Source organism: Anopheles arabiensis, chromosome 3 (genome assembly GCF_016920715.1).
Source record: "Anopheles arabiensis isolate DONGOLA chromosome 3, AaraD3, whole genome shotgun sequence".
Taxonomy (NCBI): Eukaryota; Metazoa; Arthropoda; class Insecta; order Diptera; family Culicidae; genus Anopheles; species Anopheles arabiensis.
Window position 1 is genome coordinate 31,553,081 of NC_053518.1, and position 12,521 is coordinate 31,565,601.

General features: G+C 50.7%; 3 protein-coding genes across 3 annotated transcripts; 1 reads left to right on the forward strand and 2 right to left on the reverse strand.

The window, feature by feature from the left end:
* Window positions 1–269: 269 nt before the first annotated feature.
* LOC120903459 (ubiquitin carboxyl-terminal hydrolase 14) lies at window positions 270–9,278 on the reverse strand. The gene is made up of 8 exons (XM_040312897.1): window positions 9,122–9,278; window positions 8,574–8,749; window positions 8,398–8,502; window positions 7,923–8,317; window positions 7,678–7,834; window positions 7,513–7,578; window positions 967–1,261; window positions 270–894 (listed from the first exon to the last, which is right to left on the reverse strand). Exons 1-8 carry the CDS (start codon window positions 9,135–9,137, stop codon window positions 560–562), a joined length of 1,545 nt encoding a protein of 514 aa, XP_040168831.1. The 5' UTR covers window positions 9,138–9,278; the 3' UTR covers window positions 270–559.
* LOC120903460 (transcriptional repressor protein YY1) lies at window positions 1,400–6,640 on the reverse strand. Its single transcript, XM_040312898.1, has one exon. The coding sequence runs from the start codon at window positions 5,053–5,055 to the stop codon at window positions 3,520–3,522; it is 1,536 nt and encodes a 511-aa protein (XP_040168832.1). The 5' UTR covers window positions 5,056–6,640; the 3' UTR covers window positions 1,400–3,519.
* A 283-nt stretch (window positions 9,279–9,561) lies between the features above and the next one.
* LOC120903455 (zinc finger protein 420-like) lies at window positions 9,562–12,336 on the forward strand. Its single transcript, XM_040312891.1, has 2 exons — window positions 9,562–9,898; window positions 9,964–12,336. The coding sequence occupies exons 1-2, from the start codon at window positions 9,654–9,656 to the stop codon at window positions 12,101–12,103; spliced, it is 2,385 nt and encodes a 794-aa protein (XP_040168825.1). The 5' UTR covers window positions 9,562–9,653; the 3' UTR covers window positions 12,104–12,336.
* Window positions 12,337–12,521: the final 185 nt, after the last annotated feature.

The following is a 12,521-nucleotide window of genomic DNA, read 5'->3' on the forward strand; positions in this document are numbered from 1 at the left end:
TTGTTGCCTTTCCTTGGTTGAGAGGCGCTGATTTCAAACATACTTTGACAGCTGTCGGATTGTCATTTTTTCGAAGATGCTCGAATTTTCCGGAATTTCAATTTCGAAAACACGTTTCAGATTTATCGCACAAATGCGGTTATCACAAAATTAATTTAAAATCCAATTTTCAAAACAATTCAATAAGATAATAAAGCGGAGGAGACTCACGATGTACAAATAAAATATTAAACTTCCAGCAACGTTGCAATAACATTAGAAACAACCAGTAAATTACCACCTGCGAGAGCATGTGAAGATTCAGTACCGATTTTATTACATCACTGAGGACATCCACCCGCTAGCTCGATCCGTTGCCAGTAGCAGAAGCAACAGAAACACGCGGGAAAATGTACCACACCGCTCTTCTGTAGGCCTGCAGACCTCACCAGCCATACTTTTTCGCAGAAAATCTGTTCACAATTTTCCACAAAGCATCTTTGACGATGATCTACACACACACGCCGACGAAACAAACTTGCTCTCGCTCCCGCTCCAAAAATAATAAAAAATATATAAATTAATCAACCGACATCTTTTCGCCCGTGGTGGCGCCCGTTCCCTGCTGCGACGACTGCTGCTGGTCACCACCGCCCTCCTTGTCTTCCGACTCCACCGGCAGCTCCAGCACCTTCGGTCCGTACAGCAGCACATAGGCGCAGTGCCAGTCGCCACCGCCGGACAACTTCAGGATCGATTCCTGATCCACCGGCGACACGTGATCGTCGTTGAACATAATCCACTGATCGTCCTTGTGCCTCACCCAGCCGACGTAATGCCCCGACGAGCTCGACCGTCCCTGGTGCGTTAGCACGGCCTGCAGTGTGTAATATCCACTGTTGTTACTGCCCAGGTCTGGGGAAAAATGGAAGCAAAAGAACTGTGTTAAACTGACACCACACACACCCCCCTCGCTCATTGCATTACCATCCTCGAAGCAGTACGGTTGGGGAACAGTCTTGGGTTTCTCCTTTTCCAACTCGGCCTTCGATTTGTTCTTGCCCTTGAGCGTACGCTCGACCTCCGCGTTTGCGATCTCGTTGAATTTGGTGCGCATCGGGGTCAGCTTTTCCTGCAGCTCGGGCGTGCACAGCTCGTACGCGTCGAACTCGATCGGGAACTTGATGTCCTTCAGCACCTTCGCATTGATGCCCTCCTTGCCCTTGTACTGGAACCGGACGAACTGGACCGTCAGGTAGGCCGGCAGACGGCTGATCAGCGACTAGAAGAAAACGAATGGAATTTGTTTTAGATTAATTATGAATCATTCTTCCAAACGGGATCGTTTTGTGCACACCACATTACAGTACAATAAACACAGAAAAAACAGAAAAAGAAAAAACCATTTACAAACAACACGAACGTTTTTTTCTTGAAAATTTTATTTCTGAAAAGTACCCGACTTTCCTTTAGGAGACTCTCTCTCTCTTTCACGCTTCCTCTTAACCCTCTTCTGTTCTGGGAGGGGGTGTGCCCTATAATTCAAAAGCGCAATCAGGAAACGTTCCTGCAAAAAGAACCATACAATCACACTACACGTTCCTGTGTCCTGTGACCACCCCCGCCCGCTTCGCACCTGCTGAACTACTCTCAATATTATTACACGTTCGTAATTTAAACACATATAGAGGGCGCGACGCTTTTGCTTAAGAATGGGGAGTTCATATTTTCAAAAATTATTTAAAAAAATGGTAATAATAGATGGAAAAATTCGAAAAAAAAGGTGTTGCATTGCAATAGATAATATGCATTAAATGATGTTGATGATTACGATGAGCATGATGAAATGAGTTCTGATTACAAAAGGTAGCGGCGCGCTGGATGCGTGTGTCTTATATCCCTATATTGTCTGATTGCAAAATGAAATTTCTTTTTTTTTTAAATTAACTCCTATTTGTTGGTGTGTTTGTGTGTATACCGTTTTGTGTGTGCGCACTAACTAAAGAATAGTAAAACCAAAAGAAAACAAAAAAAAACAATATACACATTCGCACTTTTCACGGAAAGAAGATGCGGTGAGGACTCTACCTCCTCTGCTCAGATGGCTGATTCTGCTGTTTGTTTGTTTTGCTATGTACATACTTTCGTGATTCCCTGCTCTATCTGTCTTCCCCTTTTTTGCGTCTAATAAACCTTACGTACACACATCATTTTCATACTATTCTGTTCTGTGTCGTGGATACATTAGCTTTCATATTTTTGTACATAAAACAAATCTTTCTTAATGAATCCCCTCGCTTTTGCTCTCTGTTCCTCCCCCACGCACGTACGACGGTTCGTTTCTTATCGATGGTTTTTCTTTTGTTTGTTAGTTTTTACCTTACACAAATATACACATGCACATCTAAATATAATCGGGGGTTTCGCTTTCTCTCTCTCTTTCTTTTGTGTTGCTATTTCTCTGGTTGCTTTTTATCTTCCCCCCTTTGCCTGGCGCGATGGAGACAACAGTGCTAGGCAACAACTGCCGGTCTGCCTACTGCTACTTTGATCTCTAGGATGAATCTCGCATAACGCACAAGGTGGAAGGTGCGCGCATTGTGGACATTTGTGCTCGTACCTGTACTGCACGCACACGGCCTAGTGTAGTTTGTCGCATCGTTCTTTTCCGTCTTATCCCGCAAATGGGCTGCGCGGGAGGTAGGTAGTTAGGTAGGTAGGTTTGGTAAGGAATTAAGATTGTGTATGTACAAGGAAAGTTGGAATTCTTAAAAAAAAGAAAGAGACTTATCCTTACACACTAAAAATGACTGTATCGCACGCTTTGCTCCTCTCGCTTGCTCTCTTTGCCTATCCCGCCCCAAGATGCCGGCCGTCCAAGGCATCCGCGTAGCGTGCAAATAATTTTGGGATTTCCCAAGAGTGCCCCCAACCACAACAAAATGCACATCGCTCTATTTCCTTGTACTCTATACTCTTGCGGAGGAGGAATTCGTTGCACACACACAAAAAACAGCACATAAACTGTTCGAGGATAGATAATCACCCAAAACCCCCTCCCGCTCTTCTTCACAAACTGAAAGTGGCTGCGTGCTTCAAACCACATTCAAGCACGCTCCTACTAGAGGACGATGATGCGTGCGTGTGTTGGTGTGCGCAACGCAATGCGCATTGAAAGCTTAAGGATTTTGCAACCGCTTTTTTGTTATCCTCTTCGAGTGAATGATCGATCATGGGGCGATATTTGTTTCCTTCGCTACTGGCTTACTCCCTCGGCTACTGGTTGTGATCCTCAATACCCTTCTATCACAATTGTTTTGTTACCACTGTTGCTATCTCTTTCGCGTGTTCTCGGTCAAATTCGACTGTATTCTCTCTCTCTCTCCGTCTCTCTCTAGCATGTCCTAGCGCGCGCCGAGCGCTTATCAAACACAATAAATGGCAAAACGTGCGTGTGCATCAACAAACGCGACTGTGCACCACAGCCTCCCTCTCTCCCTCTTCGCTCAAGTGCACTCTTCTCTTCCACCCGCTTGGCGTTTAATCCGTGTAGAGAATGTACTGCGACGCATCGTTGTCAATCTCGACCGATTCCATCTTGACGAAGGCTTGCGGCGGCAGGATGGTGTTGCCCGCGCCCGAATGATGCGGCGAGGAGGCGGCGGCCGCCTGTGCCACGCTCTGGTGTCGGCTGCTACTGCCCCCGCCGCCGCTGCTGCCACTGCTGCTGTTGCGCTTCGCCTTCGCGTGCGTCAGAATGTGAGATTTGAGGTTGGTCGACTGGGCGAACTTCTTGTTGCAGCCGTCGAACGGGCAGACGTACGGCCGGTCGCCGGTGTGTATCCGCACGTGCGTCCGCAGGTTGAAGTCGAGCGAGAACCGCTTGCCGCAGCCCTCGAACGTACACTGGAATGGTTTCTCGCCCGTGTGCACCAGCTGGTGGCGCTTCAGCTTCGAGCTCTCCACGAACGACTTGCCGCACTCGGCGCACACGTGCACCCGCGGCCCGTGCGTGTGCAGGTGCTTGCGCATCGCCGAGTTGTCCCGGAACATCTTCGTGCAGCCCTTGTGCGGGCAGGCAATGTTGCGATCGGACACGTCCGAGGATGACCGTCCGCCACCGCCGCCGCCGCCCCCGCTGCTGCCACCGTCGCCACCGAGTATCATGCCGGGGCCGTCCGGGGACGCCGCCAGCAGCAAGCTGGATGCGCTGGAGGACAGCTTGACACTGCCGATGCCCCCACTGCCGCCTTTCGATTTGTGGGACGGGCGGGTGAACTCGCTCAGCTGCTTCGGGTCGGACAGATCGATGCCCGGCATGCTGTCGCAGCTGTCCGGCGTGATCTTCTTGCCCGTCATGTACTCCGTGTAGTCCGGGTCGATCTCCGGGTTCGAGCCGTCGTCGTCGTCCGTGCCGGACGCCCACATCGTCACGCTGAACTCGCCCTCCATCGTTTTGATCTGCACCTGCTTCTGCTCCCACCGGCGCCGCTTGTGATTCACGTCCAGCTGCTCCACCGCCGTCAGCCCGTGATGATGGTGGCTGCCGCTGTTGTGATGGTGCACGTTGCCATCGTTCGCCCGGATGCGGTTCATCATGCCGCCGCCGCCGCCGCTGCGCGACTGCTTGAGCGATTTGCGCTTGCGGGACGACGGGCCCGGCGTGGTCGTCGCCGACTCGATGTAGATTTCGTTCTCCAGATTGATGTCGCCGTACACGCACAGCGCATCGCCGGACGAATCGAGCACCTCCTCGTGCACCGCCTGCCCAATGTCCGGCTCGTGCTGCAGTATCTCCTCGTCGTCGTCCCCCGGGTGCCCGAGATGATGGTGATGATGGTGATGGTGATGGTGATGGTGCCCCATCAGCCCTCCCTGCGAGTCTTCCGTCTCGCACGTCACCTCCTCGTAGTGGCCGTCCACCCCGCCGTACTGATCGTAGTCGATCTCCGCCCCGAACCCGGCACTGCCGTCCACCTCCTCCACGATGTTCGCGTCCGGCACCTCCACCTCAGACATGATGTTATCGTGCTGATGATGGTGCGAGTGATGCAGATGATGATGGGAGGACATCATCAGTAGCTCCTCCAGTGGGTCGACGTACCACTGCACTTTCCCGTTGTAAGCCCGGCCCGTAAACCGGTGCACCGCACTCCAGCTTCACACACACGCCCGCGTGGCACCCCCTCGGAGTGGCCTTGCTATATCTCCTCCTTCGAACTGGACCCTTTTGTTCGAAGGTACCACAGTGTCCTTCGTACGCACCGACACACACACTAGCACACACAACGGCGAAACGGCATGAACTCGCACGTACGCACGCACACACGCGCACAATAAACAAAAGCGGTGGTTGGTGTGGTGTGGCTTTAATCCTTTATTCTTATGCCACACACGCGCACACACGCACGCACGCACACAATGCGCTCCTGGCAGGGACGAAGCGACGACAGCTGCTGACCGTGCGGGGGTTTTCCTTTGTGTGCACCGACGAGTGTGTGTGCTGCGTTTGTATGCGTGTGATCCTTTGCTGCTTGTGTAGTGGTGGTTGCTTGGCGTGTGTAATCGGTGGCAGCGCTGTGTGTTTTTTGTGCCTCGTAACTTCGTCCTTTTCGGTTTGCGCAAACACACACACACACTCACTTTGATGTCCCAACAAAACGCCACTATTTCAGCATGCTGGCGATGAAGGGAAAAAGAAAACACACAAGAAATTGTTCTATTCCTGGTTGTGCCGCCGGCGTTTAAAGAATTATTTTTAGTTCTTCCGATGCGCCCGATGACAACATCCTCACACACGTCGCGCGCTTCCTCCGGGTTCGCTCTAGTTGGTGCCCCGAGGGGATTCGTGTGCGATGCGCCGCCGCTGCCGCTTGCAGGTTGTTGTGAATGCACAAAACAGGGGGAGAAGAATGTTGAGCTTTTCACCGAATGCGCCTCTATTGCTTTATTTCACTGCGTTAGAACGGTATGCCGCACCGCACACTACAACATAACACACTTTCCGTTTCGTCGCTTGTGTGTAAATGCGTATGTATATGTGTGTTTGTGTGAAGAATCCCCAGTTGTACGTTTAAAGCTCCGCAACGAGAGCCAGGGGGAATCCTTTCAACTGTCCGATGCTACTCCGCATACCGTGTATTGTTCCGATCGACACACGAACCATCCGCTTGTGGCGTATCAAAATAATAGGGAACTTGGATGCAGCACGCGAAACAAACATTGGCGCATTTCCTTCTTTGCCGTTCTCTGCTAATGCTGCCCTCTGCCTGCCTGCAGCTGTGCTGTGCAGTGTTTGCCTCTGCTCGTCGAGATGAATAGGCGCACGCACACCACCGCACATCAACGAGAACACTTCTTCGCTTGCGTTTTTTTTCTGCTATTTCGATCCGTTCCGCTTGGCTTTTCACGCAGCGGGGTGTGCTTCCGCAGGCGAGCGATTGTCCCACGGCACACCACCTCTGACCACTTTCGCACCGTTTACCGTTCGATTTTCCACTCGCCGACACGAAACACGCTTCCGACGATCCGCAAATTGCCCGTGCTAAGCCCGTGAATGCTGACAAATATTCACGTTTCCAAAATAAAGATGGCTGCCGCACACACGACGGGGTAGAATTTGTTCCTCGCGAGAAGACAGGGAAAAAATGAGTGCGTCTGTTCGCTCGCTCGGGCGAAAATGCCCCCTCGACGCGGTTTCGCCCGGCCAGTCGGGCGCTAGAGCGGGACGGCATCTTACGATTTTCGAAACTGCACGAACGATTGGCGGCAGTGTTTTTTGTTGTTTTAATAGGCAACATTGCACTTTAAAACGTGCTTTATTTAGCTGATTTTGTTATGAAAAATCTCAAAACTAAAATATTTATTTATTTGTGGCGCAATAGCGCGAAATCGCGACAAAGTTGCACCACATTACACGCAACGAGCACAACAAATTGGGCTACCTCTGCATGTCTCGCTCTACCCGCGACGTCCCACACTTCGAATTCAATATGGCGGATGCGGTATGAATCCATGTTCGAATTCAATATGGCTTCATGTTTTGAAAATACACCTCCTACGGGCCTACCGTCGTGAGGTCATTGTTTTTCTACAATTTTGAGCGCATAAATTGCGATAATTATGTTACAAGCCGTGCCCAATCGAAGGCGGCCCAACACTGACACTCAGTGCGAATGTGCTAGTCATGCTGCACATGGATTCGTGTATCGTATTTTCAATACGCCGGATCACGAAGGGCGGTTTTCCCCCGTTCCGCCCCCTGAGGGGTGAACAAGGAAAAAAACACGAAAGGGGACGCATGTTTTGTTTGTTTGCATACAAATGCGGAATATGCGCTCCGGTACGTATGTGTGAGTGTGTATGCTTGACAGTAAATGAGATTGTTTTTTTTCTCTTCTTTTGTTGGCGAAAACAGAATCCAACGAAAACAACCACAAAGAAAAACGGGTATGCTTCAAGATTTGGGTTTTTCGAGCAGTTTTTCAAAATATTTAAATTTTTATATGGTATGATAAGAAAAAAATCACTTACCGTTTTCGAATAAACAGCATCACGCCCGAGGGAGGGAGACATTTTCGTCAGCTGTTCCTTCAGCCTCTGCAATTAAATCGCAACAAATTGCATCGACATTCGGTAAATACACTTAAATAAATTATTGCGAACGTGTTAAAACCTTGGCCGACCGACAACACCTACCAATCGCAATCCGGAGTGCATGTATTTCACCTCGGTGGAAATGAAGCAGCTGAGCTGCAGAAAGTTTTCTTTCGATTTGCTCGCCGGCTCATCCTCCGCCTCGGTACACTTCATCTCCACGTCGAACGTGCCGCCGAACCATTGATCGATGAACGAGCTGGAAATGGCAAAAAAAAAAACCCGGAAACTTGGTGTGAAAATCCGTGTCCTGCCTCCCATTTAAGTTCCTCCTGCGCGCCTCCTACCTGTGCTTCACGCTCTGCTCGGGGGCAAGCTTCTGGGCCGGCAGCTTCTGCTGTAGCATCTTCAGCAGCTCGGACCAGCACTCGTTCGCGTCCTGCTGCCGGTACGTGCCGTTCTCGCCCGTCTGCGAAAAGTTCGGGAACGCGATGTGCAACCGCTGCAGAAACAGGACCGGCGTGATCGAATCGTTCCGGCGCTCCATGTCCTCGAACAGGTTCTTCATCGACATGGTAATGGCCTGCGGGGAGGCGAGCCCCGCCAGCCCCGACGCACCGCCCGCCTCCTCCTTGTATTCCTTCAGCGCTTCGCGCAGCTCGCGCACCGATCGGAGACACTGCAGCGTTGCGTTCATGTAGCACGTGTTGCCCAGATTCACTAAACCGGCCGGAGTATCGAACTGTGTGTGTGTGTGAAGAAAGGAAACCAAATATAAGAAAACCTAAACCTCACTTCATGCCCTGCGCCAGATTCACTTACGGCCGTCGCTAGCTCGTTCTCGTTCATGTCCTCTATGAATTTCGGCTTTTCCACCGGCTCCTGGGGCACTTCTTCCTTTGTGCCGAGCAGCAGCAGCGTGGCGCCCTAAAAGTGTAAAGTGCAGTCGGCAGGTTAAGACCATGGTCAGGGGTTCAGCACTCAGCTCTACGTCGTACATTCTTGATCGGCATGTTCCACTCCTCATCCTTCAGGCTAATGCCTTTGCAGAGCACCTTTTGTCGGTCCGGCTGGACACCGGTCAGGGCGAACAGCTGGGCTTTGAACAGCATCGGCTCCTCGTCCGTGTTGACCTCAATGTTTTTGAAGCTTTCCTTTCCCCATTTCACGTTCACTGCAAACAAACAAAGCAAAGCACAGCATCCCAGCTCAGCCAAACATGCTTAATCATGGTTGTTTTCGTTGTCCGCACACACGGTCAACAAAGACAATGGGCGAAGGCCACCAATGGGGCAAGCGAAACCCCGCGGGAAGCGATTTTTCCGCCACAGATTTACATTTCGCGATGATTTTATGTGAGCACAAGCTCGTTCTAAAACTGCTATTTATTTATTTTAACTGTTTTCCCGAGTTTATCATCACCATAACCTCAATTGCGTGAACTGTCATCCGTCGAAAGGCAGATAGGACCTTTCGGGCTGAAAGTCGGCTTCGGAAGGTTTTTGGACGGCTCGGCGGCAGCAACCCCCGGGCGGTACACACTCACCCGTAAATGAAGGCATTTTTCCTAACGTTTTCCCGCTGGCAGGTGTGAAAAAATTTGGGCGACAAAAGTTGAGCACAGAGTTTTGCAAACAAACCCAACCGAATTACTTTGATCCGACGACAGCAAACTGGTTTTATGATGACACAAAGGCTAGGCAGGCTGCAGGTCCGGCTACACGGTGCACCATTTGGCGCAGGTTGACATTTGCGGAGCGAAATCCAAATTTGCGTTGCGAAAATGGGAAAAGTGTGCAAACAATAGCGAAAAATGGGATTAAAAGATGCCTTTTTATATTAAAATTTTTTGACACAATAGTTGGACTGCTATTAAGTTCACAACTGGAAAATTTAAGCTAAAACGCCGTATATTAGCGTGGAAGCAGCCCTGACACAAAACGTCAACATGCTCCTCCGTGTAAGCGCGCCTTACTTTTTTCCGACCAACTCATTGGGCTCACTTGGTAAACAACAACAAAACGGTGCGCGTGCCTAGCGGTTGGAGTTTGTTTCGTTTCGCTCGCTGTCGCTTCAAAATGCCTCCCAAGCACTGTCGAATATGTTACAAACCGGACAACGACGATCTGATCTCGGTGCGGCTAAAGCAGGACGATGTTTCCATCGAGGAGATGATTCTGTCCCTCACCGGCATCTCCGTGACGTGCGATCGGCGTTTGCCGCAAAACATTTGCCTCGATTGCTTGGATCGGTTGAAGGTGGCGTACGAGCTTCGGCAGCAGTGCATCCGGACGAACGATTGGCTGTGCGAGGAGCTGTTAGGGTAAGGGAAATAACAATATTGGTGCTGGTTAAAGTTCTTTAAATACGATGCTTGTGTCTTTTTAGATCCAAAGCGGATGTTAAGGTTGAATGTAAAGCAGAAACGGCAGATGCACCTCACTCCAAAGAACCGCCAGAAGTGGATAATGGAGATGAAGAAATGGTACAGACACCGATCGCCATTGAAGTCCCCGATTTACTTGCAGAAGAAAATGGACACGTATCGAGTATTGAACGCGAGCAGTCAGACCATAGCGATGACGAGTGTAACGCTTCTCAAGATAATATCGATGGACAAACGGAAAGCGAATCTGTAGAATGTCCCGAAATGATGGAAGAACTTGCAGAAGAAGCATCTTCTCTCCAGCAGCTTGAGATAGAGATTGATACCGGAGAAAACGAATGCGATACAAAAGAGGTCTACCTACTGCCCGAATCAAGCTCCAGCGAGGAAGAACTGACGATAGAAATGATTCCAAGCGAAGAATCGACCGTTGACGTCGAGATGGATTTAGATGATGGTACTACCGAAGAGCAGTACGATGAGGAGTGGGAGCAACAAACGACCGAAAACTCGCCCCAGCAAGCACAAACAACGAATCTACAGCGAGCAATGTGTCGTATTTCGGAGCCCAATTTACACACACTCTCAGTGGAACAGGGATACTCCATCGTGGAATTGCGCCATCACCGTTGCTGCTGCTGTATGGATTTTTTCCCCTCCGAGGAAGAGCTCAGCGTGCATTTGCAGATACGAGAAAGTAGCGCGGATGCGAAGAGTCAACCCGACCCTACCGCCCGGTACGTTTGTGAGTACTGTGGCAAACAGTTTAAGCTATGGCTGGTCTACATCTCCCACAAGCGTTTGCGAGAGCAGCGCCAGTTTTACCAATGCCAACTGTGTCACGTGCTGCTTGACTCCGCCACGCGCATGATATCGCACATGCTTATGTCGGAACAGCACGCGAACTATTTCAAATTACCGCGGGAAAGTATCGCCGATCGGTACACATCGATCGCACTGCCCGGGGAACGTTGCTGCTGCTGCAAGAAGTATTTCGATCGGAGCGAAACACGGCTCGAGCACGTGCAGCTTGCGCATCGCTCAAGTGCGCACGATGCGGCGAGCAATCTACCCTACGGTTGCGATGAGTGTGGTCGAAGATTTAGGAGTAAGGAGCGGCTGAACGACCATCTCCAGTACACGGTGGACGTTAGGCAGCACTACTGCAAGCAGTGCGACTTTCAAACGTACAACCCGAGACGCATGGAGCTGCACCTGTACAGTGGCATTCATCGGGAAGTGGGGCTGCCGGCGGCTATCGAGCTGAAGCCTCTCCAAAACAGCTTGAAGAAGGGATGCCGGTTACAGTACTGTTGCTTCAAGGGCTGTGGCAAACCATTCCCCCACCCGGAAGCGTTGCAGCAACACATCCAAGCGGAACATCGGCAAACGTTAGCGAACCAGAAGGCTGAAGCGGGCCGCATTAGCAAGGTGATAAATCCGGAACATTGTCACGAATGCACCAATTGCGGTGTAATATTTAAAAGTGCGTCCGCGTTGCACGCCCACCGAACTACCGCACTGCAAAGCAATCGACAAGCGTACGTCTGCTCCGTGTGTGGTGTGCGCAAGCGAACTCGCACCGATCTGGCCGCGCACGAGCGGGCGGCACACACCGGCGAACGACCCTTCGCGTGCGAACACTGCGACAAAACGTTTGCGTCGAAGAAAACGCTCGCCTCGCACCGGCTCTGCCACACGCCCGGACAGTACGCGTGCGAGCTGTGCGGGGGGAAGTTCAACCGTAAGGAGCATCTGACCCGCCACAAGCTGCTGAAGCACGGGACGGCCACCATTCCGTGCGAGGTGTGCGGGAAAATGTTTAAAACCCGCGCCACGCTCACCAACCACATGGTGTCGCATACGGGCGAGAAGCGGTTCCAGTGCCGGATGGAGGGGTGCGACAAGCGGTACGGGACGGTGGGCGATCGGCGCCGGCACGAGATGTCGGTCCACACGCAGGAACGGCCCCATCCGTGCGCGTACTGCGACGCAACGTTCGTGCGGAAGCGCCAACTGACGATACACGAGCGGCGGCACAGGGGCGAGAGGCCGTTCGTGTGTCCGGACTGTGGGAAGGACTTCATCGATGGGTATCCGCTGCGGGTGCACCAACGGGGCGGCTGTAAGGACAAGCTGTGAGGGCAAGCTGTTGGTGTATACGAGAGGGCTATGGCTAATGGAGATAAACAGGCTTATTCGATTCTTCTACTCGATTCCTCTTTGAAATATGCTTGTTATTTTTGAATTTTAATTGGAAAAACCATTCCAGTAGGGCAGCCTCCCAAATACCCAGATAAATTTTTAAAAATACGCTTCAAAAATTGGTTTGTTTGCCAAAACATAAGGAATTTTCTTATAAATAATCGAACGAAGTGATTTATTTTAATCTATTTTCATTGAATTATCTTCCCGTTGGCTGAACTATTGTTTTCAATATCGATAATTAATTTTTCATAGCAAATACACTGAAATATATTTTTTTTTAAACTGCCAAATTATCCAATTCGATCTATTTCCCGCTAGGGTTTTAGATATCGAGAACGACTGGCTTGAGTCG